We start from the raw sequence: 17618 nt of genomic DNA on the forward strand, positions 1-17618 counted from the left end.
TCTAGACTAAAATTGAAACACTTGGCTGTTACCGATCTGCAATTTGATTGCTTAGATAAACAAAGCTGCATCATTTATAATATGGACATTGTAGAAGGGTTTCTCCATAGGACTCTCCTGTCTGAGCCCTAGAACAGACCCCAAGAAGAAAGATTCTCGCTCCAGTCAGTTTGAATGACCTGCATTTAATACTACATTTTTCCTGCATCTATGAAAAATATGGCTGAATTCAGTTACCTGAAGCATAATCCATCCAATGAGTTGATATGACTTCAAAAGATTCGACTAAACATCGAGTTAAAGGGAACCTGTCACCCAAAAATCGCCTATTAAGCTGTTTACAGTACCTTATAGTGCTGTATAGTCGTTTCCTGATGCACTTTTTGTTAGTTTTGCAGCATGTATGCTCAGTCAGAAATCGATGTTATATTCAGCTGCTGCCCCGTGCTTCAAGTCAGGCTTGAAGTCACGGGGGCAGCGGCCTCGGCGTCTTACATGGCCCTCTCCCCGCCCCCTGCCTCTGTGACTGACAGCTGAAATCCGATTCCGGGACCGCGCTCAACGGCCGCATGCGCAGTAAAGGGCGGCAGGAGCGCGGTCCCGGCTGCCGCGCGTACTACGCGCCGTCTTACTTTCGCCGCACTGCGCATGCGCCCGACATCCTGTATCAAACGCGCCCGCGCCCGGCATCTGGGCGCGGGCGCGTTTGATACAGGATGTCGGGCGCATGCGCAGTGCGGCGAAAGTAAGACGGCGCGTAGTACGCGCGGCAGCCGGGACCGCGCTCCTGCCGCCCTTTACTGCGCATGCGGCCGTTGAGCGCGGTCCCGGAATCGGATTTCGGCTGTCAGTCACAGAGGCAGGGGGCGGGGAGAGGGCCATGTAAGACGCCGAGGCCGCTGCCCCCGTGACTTCAAGCCTGACTTGAAGCACGGGGCAGCAGCTGAATATAACATCGATTTCTGACTGAGCATACATGCTGCAAAACTAACAAAAAGTGCATCAGGAAACGACTATACAGCACTATAAGGTACTGTAAACAGCTTAATAGGCGATTTTTGGGTGACAGGTTCCCTTTAAGTCCCCAATTTTCTGACTTGAAAAAATATACATTATGCTCCCCCTAGTGGTGACTGCAGTCAGCCTGAATTTTATTATCTATACTAAATGGCAGTGTGAAGGGAAGCAGAAGATTGCTAATTCTGTTTCAAAAAATTAATCTCTTATTCTATGAAGATATGATACATAAGGAATGAGTACAGAATGTTGGACCTATAAATGAAATTATGTTTGAGGTACTCTTTAAATTTGGAGATCTGCTCTATACAATGGAGACATACTACACAGAGAGAACATCTATATGCTGGACTTACAGTGACTTCTTTAACAGTGGGTCAATAAAATTGCTTGGAGTGCAACTATTGTTTTTTACTGAAAAAATACCTGCTGCACATATGCGGCACATAAGAATTGCATAAGTGTCATACTGGATGCAGTAATTTCTTAAGGGAATCTGTCTGCAAGATATTGGACTATTATGTGTAGTACTAGTGCTGCAGATAGGTAGTTCAGTGTGCAATTTTTCCCCACTGTCAGCACTGGACTGCTGCGCTAACATAATAGGGGGACTACTGTGCGCATATGCAGAGCAGTCCTGACAATAGTGTAGCTTTGAGCATTAACAGACGGGAATGTGGGCAGTAGGAAAATAATTAAATTGTGAATTGGACTCCTTATGGACAGCATTACTCATGTATCAGTGCAGATAATATTCCAAGATTGTGGTGACAGATTCCCTTTAATTTATGGTTGTCCACCATTTTTTCCTGGAGTGCAACGCTTTACAGTTAAGTCAATGTAGTCCGGAACTTGAGATGGTAGGAACATGTTAAAACTAAAATTTGGGAATATAAGCCCCAGCCCTCACACTGCCTAGAAATGCACAGCACAACTGCCTGGAACACACACAGCTGCCTATTGGGAGGTGGGGCTTGCATATGCCCCATCCCTTTTGTGGGCTGGTTCCCTTGATTGTCCCAGTAAAATTGGAAATGTTGGCAAGTATGGGAGTAATATCAGTCTCCAGGAAAACGTGACCCTATACTCTGTTGTTCCTGCCATCTATACTGTTCCTCGTGAGATGTATCCTATGCAGTAGGATAGTCTGATAATTCTGTTATAATTCTGCTGCCTTCTAGAGATGATGAATGGAAATGTCATTTCACTGCAGGCTGTAAAACAAGGTGTTATTTTCTGGATCAGTCTGTAGTGTAGCCTGTTTGGCCACCCAAAGTCATCACATGTAATAGCCCCAACATTCCATATTTATTCTTTACATGGATAAACAGATGAAAAAATAAATTATACTGCCAAAAATAAAAATATATAGTTAAAGGATATGTCCCTTTCTGATGATCATGTCCCTTTAAAGGAGTGGTCAAAAACCCTCTCTCCCATCAGATTTCAAGGGGCGCTGCTGTATGCCAGATAACTGTGATGCCCACCAAGTATCAGGCACACGCTCTATTCTAATTAATTGGACACATGTACAATACTTGACAGGCAACTCTCCCACCCGGCATACAGCAGCATCTCTCCAAGTCTGATTTCAGATTGGGAGGGAGAGACGGGCTGAACAACCCCTTTAAACAAGACTTTCAGTTTTATAGAAAAGGTTTATTCATTATATCATGAAAACAGAGCTTTCTAATTGGCATTTCAATTCCTCACAGTTTTTAAGATCTGTGCTTGATGTCAGTGAATAGAGACATTCTTGTATCCATCCAGAGGCTAAACCTATCCCAATAATGTGCTGCTCACACAGGTACATCTAGAGTAGGACTTGGGGGACTAGAGCCAGGTGTGCACTACCAATGAACGCAGGTAATGCGATCGCCTCAGGCAGCACCAGGTAGGGGCAAGAGGGGGGCAGTGGAAGGGCCATGGGCAATGAGCACTGTCATTGTGGCAGAGGGGTTAGGTTAAGAAATAGGCATGGGGGGGGCGCCATTTCAGTTTTCGCCTCAGGCAGCAGAAAGGCTAGGTGCACCCCTGCCTAGGGCCCACTAGTAAAATTTGTTCTGGGGAGCCAGTGTACCACTACATGCAAATACAACCTGCTTACATAGTTGTAGGCAGCATTAGGAAGCTCAAGATTTTGGTGGTCCCTGCAGCGAATTAGAGAAGGTGGGTCTCTGGGGGAAGAAGATACTGGCTGGCTTGCCTCTAGAAGTCATCTCAGCCACCCGATGCATCTGTAACAATAGACTGATAGGTTTTAAAATAACCTACCCAGTTTTCTATATGGATATAAGCTGGATGAGATGCTGTGCTGGGGAACTGGGGGCCAACCTTTGTCAGGGGCCCACCGGAGATTCACTTGTTCCTCTGTGGGCTAGTTCGAGCGTGAGTAGGTCATTAGAGAGAGAGCTCAGATTTCCTTCCTTTGTTAACATGAGTAGATATGCTGCTGACACATGAGCATAAAAGATGTGATGAATCAACAAAGAGGATTGTACTTGGTTGGGTTATCGGCAGGATGATTACATGGGACGATGATCAGAAATCAACGTTCCTTTGCCCATCATCAGCCCATGTAAAAGGGCCCTAAGACTGTGCTGATGCCTAGTAATTGACAGGCATAGCTGGTGACACCAGCATCTGCCTTCCCACGCCATTCTGAAGCTGTGTGATGGAAGGCAACCTGCAAGCAGTGGAGTCAAGATGATGTTCATTTATAGTTTTAACCCACCACTATATTATCTGCTCAACGGGGAACCCATATTGACTGTCAGGGAACTGAACTGTCTTTTGAAAGAGCCATGCATCTGTCAGCAGCACTTTATCAGGACAAGCTTTCCATCTCTTGAAGAAGGTAATAATGTTTCTATTCAGACATGAAGCAGGGATGTCAAATTTTCAAAGATTTATAAAAATAAAAAAAAAGGTTTATTACAAAGTTGCATAACTTTTCATGATAGCAAGAATATGTATAGCCTGTATTAATATTCAAGACACCAACTCACTTGCACGCCAATCTTAAAGAGGTTGTCCAAGATTAGCAGAATGTGGCTGATTAATTCCAGAAAGCCCATCGCACCTGTCCATGGATATGTCTGATATTGTAGCTCAGCTCCATTGAAATGAATAGATCTAAGCAACAGCAGACACGACCTGAGGCCAGGTGGGGCACAGGCTTTAGAAGAAGGCAGCCATGTTTTCCTTTCAGGTGAGTCTGTCACCTATATATAACTAATGCCACCGTGCTGCTGCGCACTGCAGTATAATTCACACCCTAGTTTTGGTACTTTTATTGTTATTTCCAATCCCCAGGAAAAGAACTTTGATGGATACGTAAATGAAGCACCAACTGCCCAGCTGGGCGTTTTCAATCCTTCAGCAAGCCCAAGCATGGCTTTTCTCTTAGTCCCAGTTCCTCCCTCTTGCTCTCCCAAGTCTATTCCTTCTGCCTGTGACATCGAGTTACTGCATCCAAATCTGGCACGCTAAAGATGTCAGTATGCACTGTAATGTGCAGTGTGAAGTCACTGGCAGAAGGGTAAGGGATCAGTGATGTCACAAGCAGAAGGGATGGACTTGAAAGTGCAAGAGAGAGGAACTGGGACAGAGAGAAGAGGCGACTTAGGCCTGGGCACATGGTTCCTCATTTGCATATCCATGAAAGCTATTTTTCTGAAAACCTGAAATGAAGTCAATAGTCCCAAGGGGACAGTATGATTTGAATGATTTTGTAATGCAGTACATTAGCATTAGGCAGCATTCACATGACCACAGGACAGCCGTGGCCGTGTTATGGACCTTAGTCCGCAATACACGGGCACCGGCTATGTGCACCCCTCCTGGCTGTGCAGACCCTTTGACTTCAATCCGCAAGATGCGAACAAAGATAGGACATCTACTATCTTTGGCATGGAGACACGGACCTGGAAACACACGGAAGGACTTCCGGATCTGTGTCTCGGCATTGCAAAAGACAGAACATGTCCTATCCTTTGCGCATCTTGCAGATCGCAGACCCATTGAAGTCAATGGGTCCGCACTGTGATGTGGGGTTCACACGGCCGCTGTCCATGTTTTGCGGATCCGTGGTTTGCAGTCCTCAAAACAGGCACACAGCTGTCCCACGGTCATGTGAATGTACCCTCACTTATATATGCCAAATGTAGGTGACCGACTCTCTTTACATCCATAAGAGATATAGCACAAAAGACAGCAAAAAATGCAATCAATACAAAAAATAATGTACAGCTGCACTAGGGAAATGGTAAGGCTTATTATTTCTTCAGTGCATCATAGAAAAATACATTCTGCATATTAATTATTAAATTACAGCATTTCTTAAAATCAGCTCTCCAAAAATGAGCTTTTATGTTATTGCTTGAATCAAGAACAAAATTCATTAGGATATTATCTATAAAAGTGCAAATTACGGAACTGCCAACGGATTTGCTTTCTCTCAAGAATTACACAAATACATTTTGATCTTTGCATTTTGATCTTCAAACTGCTTAAAGCTAAATATATATGTATACAACGTTGGCCAGTGTTACAGCAACTCGTTCCTGCAAATTCTATCAGCAACTAGCAAAGAGACAGACTGTGGATTTCACACATTGTGAGAAGGAAAGTGATTTTTCCCCCCTCTAAATTAAAAAAATATATATAAAAATCAATAAAAGATTGTGCCGTATACTTCATAGACTCTTCCTTTATCCTGTTCGAAAGGCGTTTGAGCAGTCTTCATTTTATGGCACATTTTCCAGTACTAGAAAACGTCAGGAATCTCTCGTAACATTGTCAGTCTATAGTCTATGGTTGTGTCAACATATTCCGGGGGTGAAGTACAGCAGCCATATAATGAAAGGACCTAAGCACGTATAGATGCTCAGCATCTCACTATGGACGAGTGCATAGGCTTAATACACAAAGTACGTGACAATTACAATGGAGCAGAAGAAACTGTCCGGAGAAAGGCACACAAGATGTGAATGTCCTTATACATGTCCGTGAGGAGTCAGCCAGCTCCAGTGGTAGCAAATCCTCAGCTAAGCATTTTCTCTTTGGAAATCTCTAATGGCATTGACGTTCTCATAGACAAGTTCAGGCCCCTTGTGATTCTCATAGATATGTTCATCATTGGGTTCAAGAATCAAGTCGACCATACATTTGTTGAGGAATATATACTGTTCCTAGAAATTGAATAAAGTAAATTACAAAATGACAGGTTAGTATGTTCAGGGACTACGTGAGATGTTCAATATGTATGTAAAGAGAAATATATGAATGAAGGTTATTGGGACACAAAGATGGTCACAGACTCACGAGAAATCCCCAAATAATCCTGTGTACACTTTATCCAAGATTGTCCTAAAGGGTGCACTAATCTACATAGGAATACCTGCCAAGAGTCCCACAAACTAGACTGAAGAAGGGCTCTGACGGGTATGCTAATGGTATTAAAGGGGTTGTTCCACAAAAAATATTCTACATTTTTCAAACCATGAAACCAGCACTTGGATATGAATTCTTTTGTAAATGCATATAATTAAAAATGTTGTATACACACACAGATATTACATAAACTGTATCTGAGTAGTGTCACCTGCTGTTTGCTATTTTTCTAATTTCTTTGTCCACTTCCTGAGGTGGGGACACATGCTCAGTTCCATCCTTCAAAAAAATCTAGTAGAGCCATAGGAGCAGTGAATGGGGGGAGCTCTGGATCCATCTGAGGTACAGGGCTGTTTCAAGCTTTGTTAGGAAGTAACTGTTATGAACTATGTGATGTATAAACATGTTTTAAATTTATCATGGGATAACCCCTTTGAATAGAGTAATTTCTGGTTGTTTTGTGACCATTCTCAGGTGGAACATAAATTGTCTAGTGGCTTGGGATTTAAATGTCAACCAGTATGCTTGGGGTAATGACACAAAAAGGTTTGATTTTCCTTCCTTGTACTGTACCATTGTTTTACTATTCAATCCCAACCCCAAAAATTAAGTTACACTGGAAGTGTCAGACATTGGTCCACCCAAAGTCTGCAAGTTATCAGGGATATATTTGATAACAACAGTTGGTCAAAATGATTGTACAGCCAACAAAGAACGAGTTAACGGTTCCCATCACGACTGCTAAATTGTTCCTATGACCATTGCACCTAGGCACTGTCACCATAATGGGAAACAGCCACATCAATGGCCAAAAGAGCTTGTGTTAAGAGTAAAATGGGTGACCTGCTAACGGGTTTATTGCTTGTTTTCATTCACTAAAAGCTATGAGTTGCCTGGTCTGTTAGTTATAGAGAACATAGAGGAATTAGACTACTTTCACACTAGCGGTAATATTTTCCGGTATTGAGATCATCTTAGGGTCTCAATACCGGAAAAAAAACGCTACTGTTTTGTCCCCATTGATTGTTAACTGAACAGAATAGAATGCTCCAAAATGCATCCCGTTCCTCATCCCGTCCTGAGATGCGGAGCAAGACAATGCAGGTCAATGGGGATTGATCCGTTTTCTCTGACACAATAAAAAACGGTTCCGTCCCCCATTGACTTTCAATGGAGTTCATGATGGATCTGTCTTGGGTATGTTAAAGATAATACAACCTGATACGTTCATAACGGATGCAGATGGTTGTATTATCAGTAACAGAAGCGTGTTGTTTTTTTTTGCTAGTATGAAAGTAGCCTAAGAAAGCAAATTTTGATCACTCCCATGATGCACAACAAGCTTATTAAAAAGGCAAGTTAAACAGTAAGTGAAATACCCTCGTGAAACACCCAATTCCAAATCTTAAATATGCAATAGCCACATCAAAAACCCAGAAATGGAAAAGAGTGAATAGATTCTAAACTAATTAAATTTGTTATGAATTTCCCAAAACCTTTAGGTTTCCAACAAATCTGAATTCCTTGAAATTTGCCCTGCATGAATTGCTCAAAATGTCGCCCATTTCACAGGTCAGAAGACTAGAAGACATCTGCCACCAAAAAGGGATAGTTTTTGGACTGCTTTTTATTTAAAAATCCCAACAGTGTGTTACTACACAGGCTGTCCGTTACCACCGCTACCATCCGTTCACCTGTGGCCATATATGTTGCTGTACTTTAAAGTACTTTAAAACCACTTAGTGTTAAAGTATTTGAAAGGGGTTGGATACAGTCCTAAGACACCTCAGAATGTCATACTTGATTTTTCATGGCAATTGGAGCACTTTTGATTCAGACTATGGACAATTTGACTATGCATATATACAGGACTATGCATATATACAGGACTATGCATATATACAGGACAATTATATATAGAGAGAAAGTGTGGGCAGCACCACTATCTGTAAGGTATATGCGGAGTGCCAGCGGCTGGGTAGGCGATCCACCTCCAAATGTATAAAAATAAGAAATTCCGCAGCACATCCAGGTTGTAAGAAAGTAAAAAAAGACTTTATTCACCAAGCATGCGACGTTTCAATCCTCTCAATGGGATTTTCCTCAGGCCTGAGGAAAATCCCATTGAGAGGACAATTATATATAGTGATGAGCGGCAGGGGTCATATTCGAATTTACGATTTTTCACAAATATTTTGTAAAATATTCGTCAAATATTTGCAAATTCGAATATTCGTTATATTCTACGATTTTTTTTACAAAAAAAATCGGCAAGGTAATGATTGTGTAATATGCAAATTTTCATAATTCGAATTTTCGGTTTTGAATTTTTTATTGCGAATTTTTCAACCTACAACTATTAGACAAAGATTATAGCACTATATTAGCTAAATTGCTCTATATTCAATTTTTTTTTAGAATATTCGCTATATTGCTATAACTTAGTTTTTTCGAATATTCGTAATATTCTAAAACAAGAATATATAGCAATATAGCGAATATTCGAAAAAAATGAATATAGAGCAATTTAGCTAATTTAGTGCTATAATCTTTTTTTTATAGTTGTAATTTTTTTCCAATCTGAACTTCAGATGAGAAAAAAATTACTACCATTAGACAAAGAAGATTATAGCACTATATCAGCTAAATTGCTCTATATTAGTTTTTTTTTGAATATTCGCTATATTGCTATAACTTTGTTTTTTCGAATATTCGTAATATTCTAAAACAAGAATATATAGCAATATAGCGAATATTTGAAAAAAACGAATATAGAGCAAAATTCGCAAACACTACTAACTCCTAAAGTCAAGTATATTGCAGCCTTCTTATTGGCCCACAAGTTAGAAGCAGGGAGGGATCATGTGTACTAATTGAAAAAAAAAAAAAAAAAAAAAATAAGGGATTTTTTTTCGAATATTCGAAATTACGAATATATATAACTATATTCGAAATATTAGCGAATTTTCAAAGTACCTATATTCGCGATAAAAATTCAAAATTCGAATATTCGTGATCAACACTAATTATATATAATATATATATCTGCAGTCTACAGAGGAGTAAAATACTGTCCTGTAGTCAGAAAAGTACCACCTACCACATTATGCAGTAGATATTTAGACTTGCTTACCTCTGTCTGTACCATTAGGTTACGATGTATTCTCATCTTCTCTACAAAGCTATATATTCCTATGCATTGTTCCTTCTCGATCTGCTGCATTAGATAATCCAAAGCAATAAGAGTTCCAGTTCGGCCCACTCCCGCACTGTAGAAGACATGCATAAAGGTTCAGGCAAAAGTACAACAAAACTATTCAGCAACATTACGTGGGGGAAAACAATAATGAGACAATGGTTACCAACAATTCAAAAAAACACAGAAGAAGTCCCAACAGTGTTTTTTACTGAAATAATCAGCGTAAAATAAAGAAGATTTATGTACACTAAAATATGATTAATTTCTATAGTAAGACAGCTGTCTGCAGTTATTTCACTGTTAAAAGGGTTTTCTAAGACTTTTCTACTGATGACTTATCCAGAGAATAGTATCTGATAGCCAGTGCCTTCTCAAACAGCTGATCGGAATGGGTCACGGATGTCAGACCCCCACCGATGAGATAATGATCACCTATTGTCACAAGGGTGTCAAGAGCCACGTCTGACTCCGTTATACCCGGGGTCAGGAAGTCGCGGCGGGTGGCTGCGCGCTCTATGTCTAAAGATCACGTTGTTTCTTAGTGATTGTTTTCTGTGTTTGCCTTGCAATCCTTTTTGTCTCACTCAGGGATCCGTAGCTTCTCCTCCTCAGCTGTTTCTTGTCTGCCACTCCCAACCTCCTTATATTCTCCTCTCACACTTCTCTAGTTGCCAGTTATAGAGCTTCCTGCCTGGACTTCTATGCTGACCCACTGGAGCTGTGAATCCTGGTTGTTGTTCCAGAGTGCTACCCTCTGGATCCCTGTTGGGCTTTTTGTTGTCTCCTGTTGTCGCCCACCTGGGATTATATGTTGAGTCTGTATTGTCTGTCCTCCCCTTGGTGTTTTCCTTTAGAGCTAGTGGTGCGGACTAGTGTTCCCACCGCCCTGTTCACTATCTAGGGCTCATCTTAGGGAAAGCCAGGGTTTTAGGCACGTGATCGGCGTACGGGTGAGGAACCCGTCTAGGGACATCAGGGCAGCCAGGTGCCAGCCGCAAGGTGAGTCAGGGGTCACCACCTTCCCTCTCACTTGGGCAGGGCCTTCCTCTTTCCCTCCCTCTGTGTCACGTATGTGATAGTCACGCCGATCGTGATACCTATCCAGAGAATAGGTCATCAGTATAAAAGTCTCTGAAAAAACCATTAAGCAATTATTAAGCTCCAATATACCTTTAGCAGGGGTTTAACCTAGTCGCTAGGTTAAAACATTCAGGGCCTGGGCCCCCAGATGATATGTCCAAGGCTCCGAATGTACTGCCTGTAGGACATATACAACTGTATTGAATTCCTGCTGCAGAATTGCCCAGGGCTCCATCTGTAAAAGGGTCCCCTGCTCAGCTGGTCCACAGCCACTGAAATAACAGTGGTGACTACGGACCAGGACACACTGCAGGAGCTGAAGGACTTGTAATGACATCACAGTCATGTGATCAGTGGTAGAGGCAAAACTCAGTGGTGGAAAAGGACCTGCGATGATGTCACCATCATGTGCAGAGGAGGACGAAGTTCAGGTATGAAGAGCAGAAGTAGTGGTGACAAACCTGTGTGATGACCTCTGTGAGATGAGGATTGGTAAATTAAGGAATGGATTCAATGCGCGAGACAGAGTAATGCTGGGTATTGTAGTTCTCCCCTCCTACACCCCCTCCCTGCTTGGTTGAAGGAATTATGCTATTTGCCTGGCAATGTATGTTAGAGTCTGTAGGTGAATGCAAGGCAGTGATGTTATATAGGCTATATGTTGCTTCTTTTTTTTTTTGGGGCTACCAAAATAAAATACTGGGGGCCACTATGCGGGACGTTATTAATGCTGGGGGCCACTATGGCAAACCATTTATGCTGGGGAACATCATTTATGCTGGGGACCATTATGGGGAACATGATTTATGCTGGGGACCACTATGGGGGACATTATTAATCCTGGGGGCCACTATGGGAGATATTATTATTGCTGGGGGCCACTCTGGGGGACATTATTATTGCTGGGGGCCACTATGGGGGACATTATTATTGCTGGGGGCCACTGTGGGGAACATCATTAATGCTGGGACCCACTATGGAGACATTATTTACAATGGGGGCATTAGTTACAATGGGGGCCGTTATAGGGGGTTGGGATAAGATAATGAAATCCATCCAGATGTTAAAGACAGATGCAATGGCGAGAAAATGAATGCACAAAGGGTTAAAAATAAGGCCATAAAAATTGACAGTGTTTCAGTTTTTATTTTTTTTACATTTGTGTGCATGCAGCTTTACATGTAACTGTATGATGGAGGCGGCTGGGGGAGAGAGTGATGTTACTTACATGGGACTGTGAGAAGCAGGAAAATAATTCCAAATGGGGTGGAATTGGAAAAAAAACCTCAATTCCTCCACTGTTTTACTGATTTTGTCCCTACAGCATTCCCTTTGTGGCAGTACAACTCTGGGTCAGTACAATTACAATTATACCACATATGTATAGGTTTGTTATGTCTAAATAGTGAAAAATGAATTTGAACTTTGAAAAAATAGTCTGACCTCCATAACATTTTTACAGTTCTATCTACTGATCTGTAGTTTTTATTGATACCATTTTGGAGTGTGTGTGACTTTTTGATCATATTCTATAAAAAAAAAATTGTGGAAAGAAGCAATGAAAAAATGGCAAATCGGCCATTTGCCGTATTGGAAAAATATTTTCAGATTTTAATAGTATGGGCGTTTTTGGACACGATGATGCCCATGACGTTTTTATTTTTTACGATTTATGTGTTTGTTTATTCTACAGAAAGGGGGGTGATTTAAACTTTTATATTTTCTTACATTTTTTATATTTAACATTTTTTTTTAACTTTATGGTTTTGTAGCTAGTGTTTGAGGATACAAAGCGGTGTATTTTTTTATTTATTTTGTACTACTATATTTATTAAATATCCATATTGGTACAGAATTACTAATTTCTTATGTTGGCCAGCCACCTGATGGCCAAAATAAGAATTGCAGCTTCAATACCATGGGTCTCTTCAAAGAAACTCAGCATATTGAAATCAATTACCCACCATCTATGGCACTGGTAGCGAAAGGGTTAAATGGGACTGTATTAAATGGGACTGGATGTATCAGCTGTATGAAGAGGCCGTAGTGCTCCATGGCCTCTAGGTGCAGCTCTGTCCCATTCAAATGAATGGATTTGAGCTGTGATACCAAGCACAGCCAATATCAAATGGATAGTGCTATGCTCAGCAAGTTGCAAGGAGTCTGTGACGCTCATTGGAGCTTTGGTAAGAGCTGCAGCCTCCTCAAATATCAGTAGGAGTGCCAGGAATCGGACCCCCGCCAATCTCATATTCATAGCCTATCCTGAGAATAGGCCATCAATATGGAAATCCAGAAAAACACCTTTAATACTAGAATGAATAAAGTCTCCTCCAAGCTTGATTTGGCATTCGACTAGAAACAGTGTCATGCCAAAATAATTTGTCTTTAAAACCGCATATAACCTTTTTATACTTTGTTCTCACCTGCAATGTACAACTGTTGGCCCACTGTTCTTTCGCTCGTCCATGTACTCTCGAACAAGATTACGGAACTGTATAATGGATGAGGTGGAATCTGGCACACCGTGGTCAGGCCATGCAGTAAAATGAAAGTGGCGCACATATTTTATGCCTGGTTCATTAGCCTGGAATTAAGAAATATCAATCACAAAGAGTTACTACAAGGAACTTTACTCATTAAAGGGGTTGTGCCATTAAATATTAGTTTAATATACCGTAATTCAGTATAAAAAACTAATTTTGCAATTTCTTTGTGATATACAGTAAACATGCTCCAGGCAGGAGATATTCTCTTTAGTTCATTATATTTGTGCCCCCTGGGGTTTATTCTGTATAGTAGTGTGTACGTCCACCTACTGACTGGCCACACATGCTGAGCAGTGATGGCCAGTTCGCTGTGTTCGCCTGCTGCCATCTTAAATCACAAGTCTGGCGAGGCACAGGTAAGTCCTTACCTGTGCGTGCGCCGCCAGACGGTCTTAAACAAATGCGGTCAGCGGGAGCAGGCAGTTCCGAGAACAGCCCCCAGGGGCCATCATCGTGCTGTTCTCGGAACTGCCTGCTCCCGGTGACCGCATTTGTTTTAGACCAGCTCGCGCCGCAGGCACAGGTAAGGAGTTACCTGTGCCTCGCCGGACTTGTGATTTAAGATGGCAGCTCACATGTGTTCGCGGGCGAACACGGCAAACTGGCCATCACTGATGCTCAGTTTTATCCTTTAACTGCACCAGCCATATCTACTGTTATAGAGTAGTAACAGTTAGGGCTCATGCACACAAAAGTTTTTTTTTCCCGTGTTCGTTACGATTTTATGTCGCTGTATGCGGAATCATTCACTTCAATGGGTAAGCAAAAAAATGGAAAGGACTGTGTGCATTCCGCTTCCATATATCCACATGGCACATATCCTATTTTTGTCCATTTTGCGGATAAGGATAGGCATTGTTACAATGGATATGCAAAAAAACTGATGCAATATGGTTGTCACATACACGTCATCCGTATTTTTTGCGAATCTGTGTCCTGCAGACCTCAAAATACATACGGTTGTGTGCATGAGCCATTACAGTGAGAGAATCCAGAAGAGCAATGAATGGGGAAATATCTGGTTCTAGCTTTGTTATACATAGATTATCATCCATTATTTAATGTCTGATTTTTATTTTTACATCAATCATGGGATAACCCTTTGAAATGCAGTACCAAGAAAAAAATGTATACTTGGGGTTATTTTATTTGGGAAAAATTACAGTTTGTGGATGATAAAATTACTATAAAAAAAAAACTATTGTATACCAATAGAAAGTACATAGATCTGTCTAATTACATTTTTAAAGACAGTCCTGCAACCATGATGGGTGACATCTTCTTCCTCAATATAGAAGGGGTTCTTTATTGTAAGAGCGGTGAGACTATGGAGGTTGTCATGGTGAATTAGTAAAAAGTCTTTTATGCAGAAATGTGACCCGCAATGGATATTAGACTTCTGAGAATAGGTTGTTTATTTAAAGAGTACATGTCAGCAGGGTCAACCCTGTTAATGGGTTTATCCTACTGAATAAAATGATACCCATCTTGTGAAAATCAGTTGAGGTGTTCCCGGAAAGAAAATGATTTTCACAACACAGGTATCATTTTAATCAGCAAGATCAATGCTACCAGGCAGTTTGCTTGGTTAAGGGTTGTTGATCCTGCTGACATCTTATTTATAGGGTTATTCTGATTGCTTTAATTTAACTTTTTACAACGTGCATTAAGGCATATAGAACAGTTATATCATTGGAATTCCTATCTGGAACATTTATTGCATACAGTGTCATAAATAGGTGTGGGTCCCACTTCTAGGGTTCAATCCAATTTCCAGAACTGGGTCCTGACACTCAACTCTAGGAAAGAAATGCTGCCAGGCATGCATAGCTCCATTCTCTTCAGGAGCACTTATGAAAATAGTCGAGTGATTAAATAGACCCGCACCTATCTGACATTTATGACGTATACCGTGCATAAATGTCCCAGATGGGACAACCACTTTAACCTTCTAGTGGATGTGCTAAACAATGACCACTTCACATACATGTTTAATAGAGAAGTCTGCTATTGTCCATTCAGATAAGATGGTTTCTGATGTAACAGTGACTGTTATGTCTCCATAAGTACATGGGGTATAATCCAGAGGCCAGTAATGTTCACATTTTACCTAGAAAAGGAGAAAAGATGAAGAGAATACATGACAATGGATTACAGACAGAATTAATGTGTATAGTATGTGACATAATACGCCATTAAGGCTACTTAAAGAAATATTCCCACCATAGACATTTATGGTATATCTACAGGATATGGCATAAATGTCTGACAGATGTGGGTCTCACCTCTACTACCCACACCTAGCCTCATATTGGAGGAACCCCAGCCCCTGTCTCACAAGGTATAGAGGTAGTTGGCTGCCACAAAAAGGTCAAAAATACATGGAGATGTTCTCTCCATTCACTTCCATTGGAGTAACAAAAACAGTTAAGCATACTTTCTCTGCTAAAACCCATAAAAGTGAAGGAAGACAGCTTCACACTTCTCCATTCATTCTCTGCCTGGTGGTAGCACCACCTCACTGGGATGGATGTGGGTTAGAGACTCCAGTTCTGGAGATAGGTGCAGGTCCCAATGTTGAGATCTGCATCTATTAGATATGTATGGCATATCCTGGGATATGCAATAAATAATAAGATTAGACACCCCTTTAACACTGGAACAATTGACCTACCGTACTTGAGTTTGCAAACCGTGGCTCTCCAACTATTGCATTACTATAACCCTGGCATGGCCTGCACTACCTTGTGCTTTTTGTGCAGCTATGTTGCATCAAACTGCCTATCATTTGCGGTGCAAAGGTTGCCATCAGGCCCTGCTGTCTTGTGGTAAAGTGACCCAACAGCTCCGTACCACATAGGAGAACAACAGAACTATAAATGAGATATGATGATTTGGGTGGTGGGGTACTTAATGCAAAAAAAATAGAAAATGGGCCTTCTAAGCGGCAGTAGTTTATGGTACAGTACTACTACACCAATTGGCAAAGAATGAAAACCGGGTCCCCTGCCCGGTAGAGGTTTAGGATAGTACCCCATTTAGGGACAGGAAAAAATTGAGTTTGTTTGCACCATAAATAATGGACATGGGACAATCAGAGGTGCTGACTATGTTATATACCAAGAGTTAGAGTCGGTAGAAGTGTACCGACTCCAGCTTCAAACTTTAATATAAATGTAGAAAAGTTTAGAAATCTTTATCATAAATATATGTTCTGTTCTATCAATGTAAGGCCCTTATTTATGAAAAACAGTGATAAGTAGGATGTTCTAGATAAATATTCTCATCTCCCCTTTGTCCTTTCCTATCCTTATAAAATAAACTGTGATAAGCAGGGTGATCTAGTTGTGATAGATAATCAGTTCTTACCTCTCCTGTGTTCTCTCCTGTCCTTATACTATAAACAGAGTTATAAGCAGAGTGTTATAGTGGTGATAGATATCAGTTCTCATCTCTGTGTTCTCTCCGCTCCTTATACTATAAACAGTGATAAGCAGGGTGTTCTAGTGGTGATAGGTAATCAGTTCTTACCTCTCCTTTGTTCTCTCCTGTTTATACTGTAAACAGTGACAAGCAGGGTGTTCTAGTGGTGATAGATAATCAGTTCTCATCTCTACTGTGTTCTCTCCGGTCCTTATACTATAAACAGTGGTAAGCAGGGTGTTCTAGTGACAACACATAATCATTTCTCATCTCTCCTGTGTTCTCTCTGGTCCTTATAGTATAAACAGTGATAAGCAGGGTGTTCTAGTAGTGATAGATAATCAGTTCTCACCTGTCCGGTGTTCTCTCCTGTCCTTATACTATAAACAGTAATAAGCAGAGTGTTCTAGTGGTGATAGATAATAAGTTCTCACCTCTCCGGTGTTCTTTCCTATCCCTTATACTATAAACAGAGATAAACAAAGTGTTCTAGTGGTGATAGGTAATCAGTTCTCACCTCTCCTATGTTCTCTCCTGCCCTTATACTAAAATCTGTGATACGCAGGGTGTTCTAGAGGTTATAGATAATCAGTTATGACCTCTCCTGTCTTTATATTATAAACAGTGATAAGCAGGGCATTAAAAAGAAGTTGTCTGGGAATAAGTAGCCTTTCACAGGAGTCCACTGGCTGCCTCTGTTATAGAAAGATTCATACTTACCTGCAACCTGCAGCTCTGGTCCTGCATACCAACTCCCTTGTGTCCATTTTCTGGTCCATGGCTTGTTTAATTTGTTTCCGGCACAGACCTGATCATCTATTCTGCCGCAGCCAATAACTGTCTTCAGTGGTGTGTCTATTGAGATTGGTGTGTCACTGCTGAATCTAGTCACTGGCTGCAGTGGAACAGATGATCATGGCTGTGCCAGAGAGGAAATAAACAAGCTGCGGACCGGG

At 41.2% G+C, this 17618-nt stretch overlaps 1 protein-coding gene across 1 annotated transcript in view; it reads right to left on the minus strand.

Annotated features, from left to right (window-relative positions):
• Positions 1-1082: 1082 nt before the first annotated feature.
• Positions 1083-17618, minus strand: part of PTPRH (protein tyrosine phosphatase receptor type H) — a 167981-nt gene continuing 151445 nt past the window's right edge. Inside the window, exons 19-22 of the mRNA XM_044281718.1 lie at positions 15227-15349; positions 13117-13277; positions 9545-9680; positions 1083-6209 (exon numbers count right to left, since the gene is read on the minus strand). Of these exons, the coding sequence (XP_044137653.1) occupies positions 6066-6209; positions 9545-9680; positions 13117-13277; positions 15227-15349 (564 nt within the window). The 3' untranslated portion in view covers positions 1083-6065. The remainder of the gene's footprint in view (positions 6210-9544; positions 9681-13116; positions 13278-15226; positions 15350-17618) is intronic.

Source organism: Bufo gargarizans, chromosome 2 (assembly GCF_014858855.1).
Source record: "Bufo gargarizans isolate SCDJY-AF-19 chromosome 2, ASM1485885v1, whole genome shotgun sequence".
Lineage (NCBI taxonomy): Eukaryota > Metazoa > Chordata > Amphibia > Anura > Bufonidae > Bufo > Bufo gargarizans.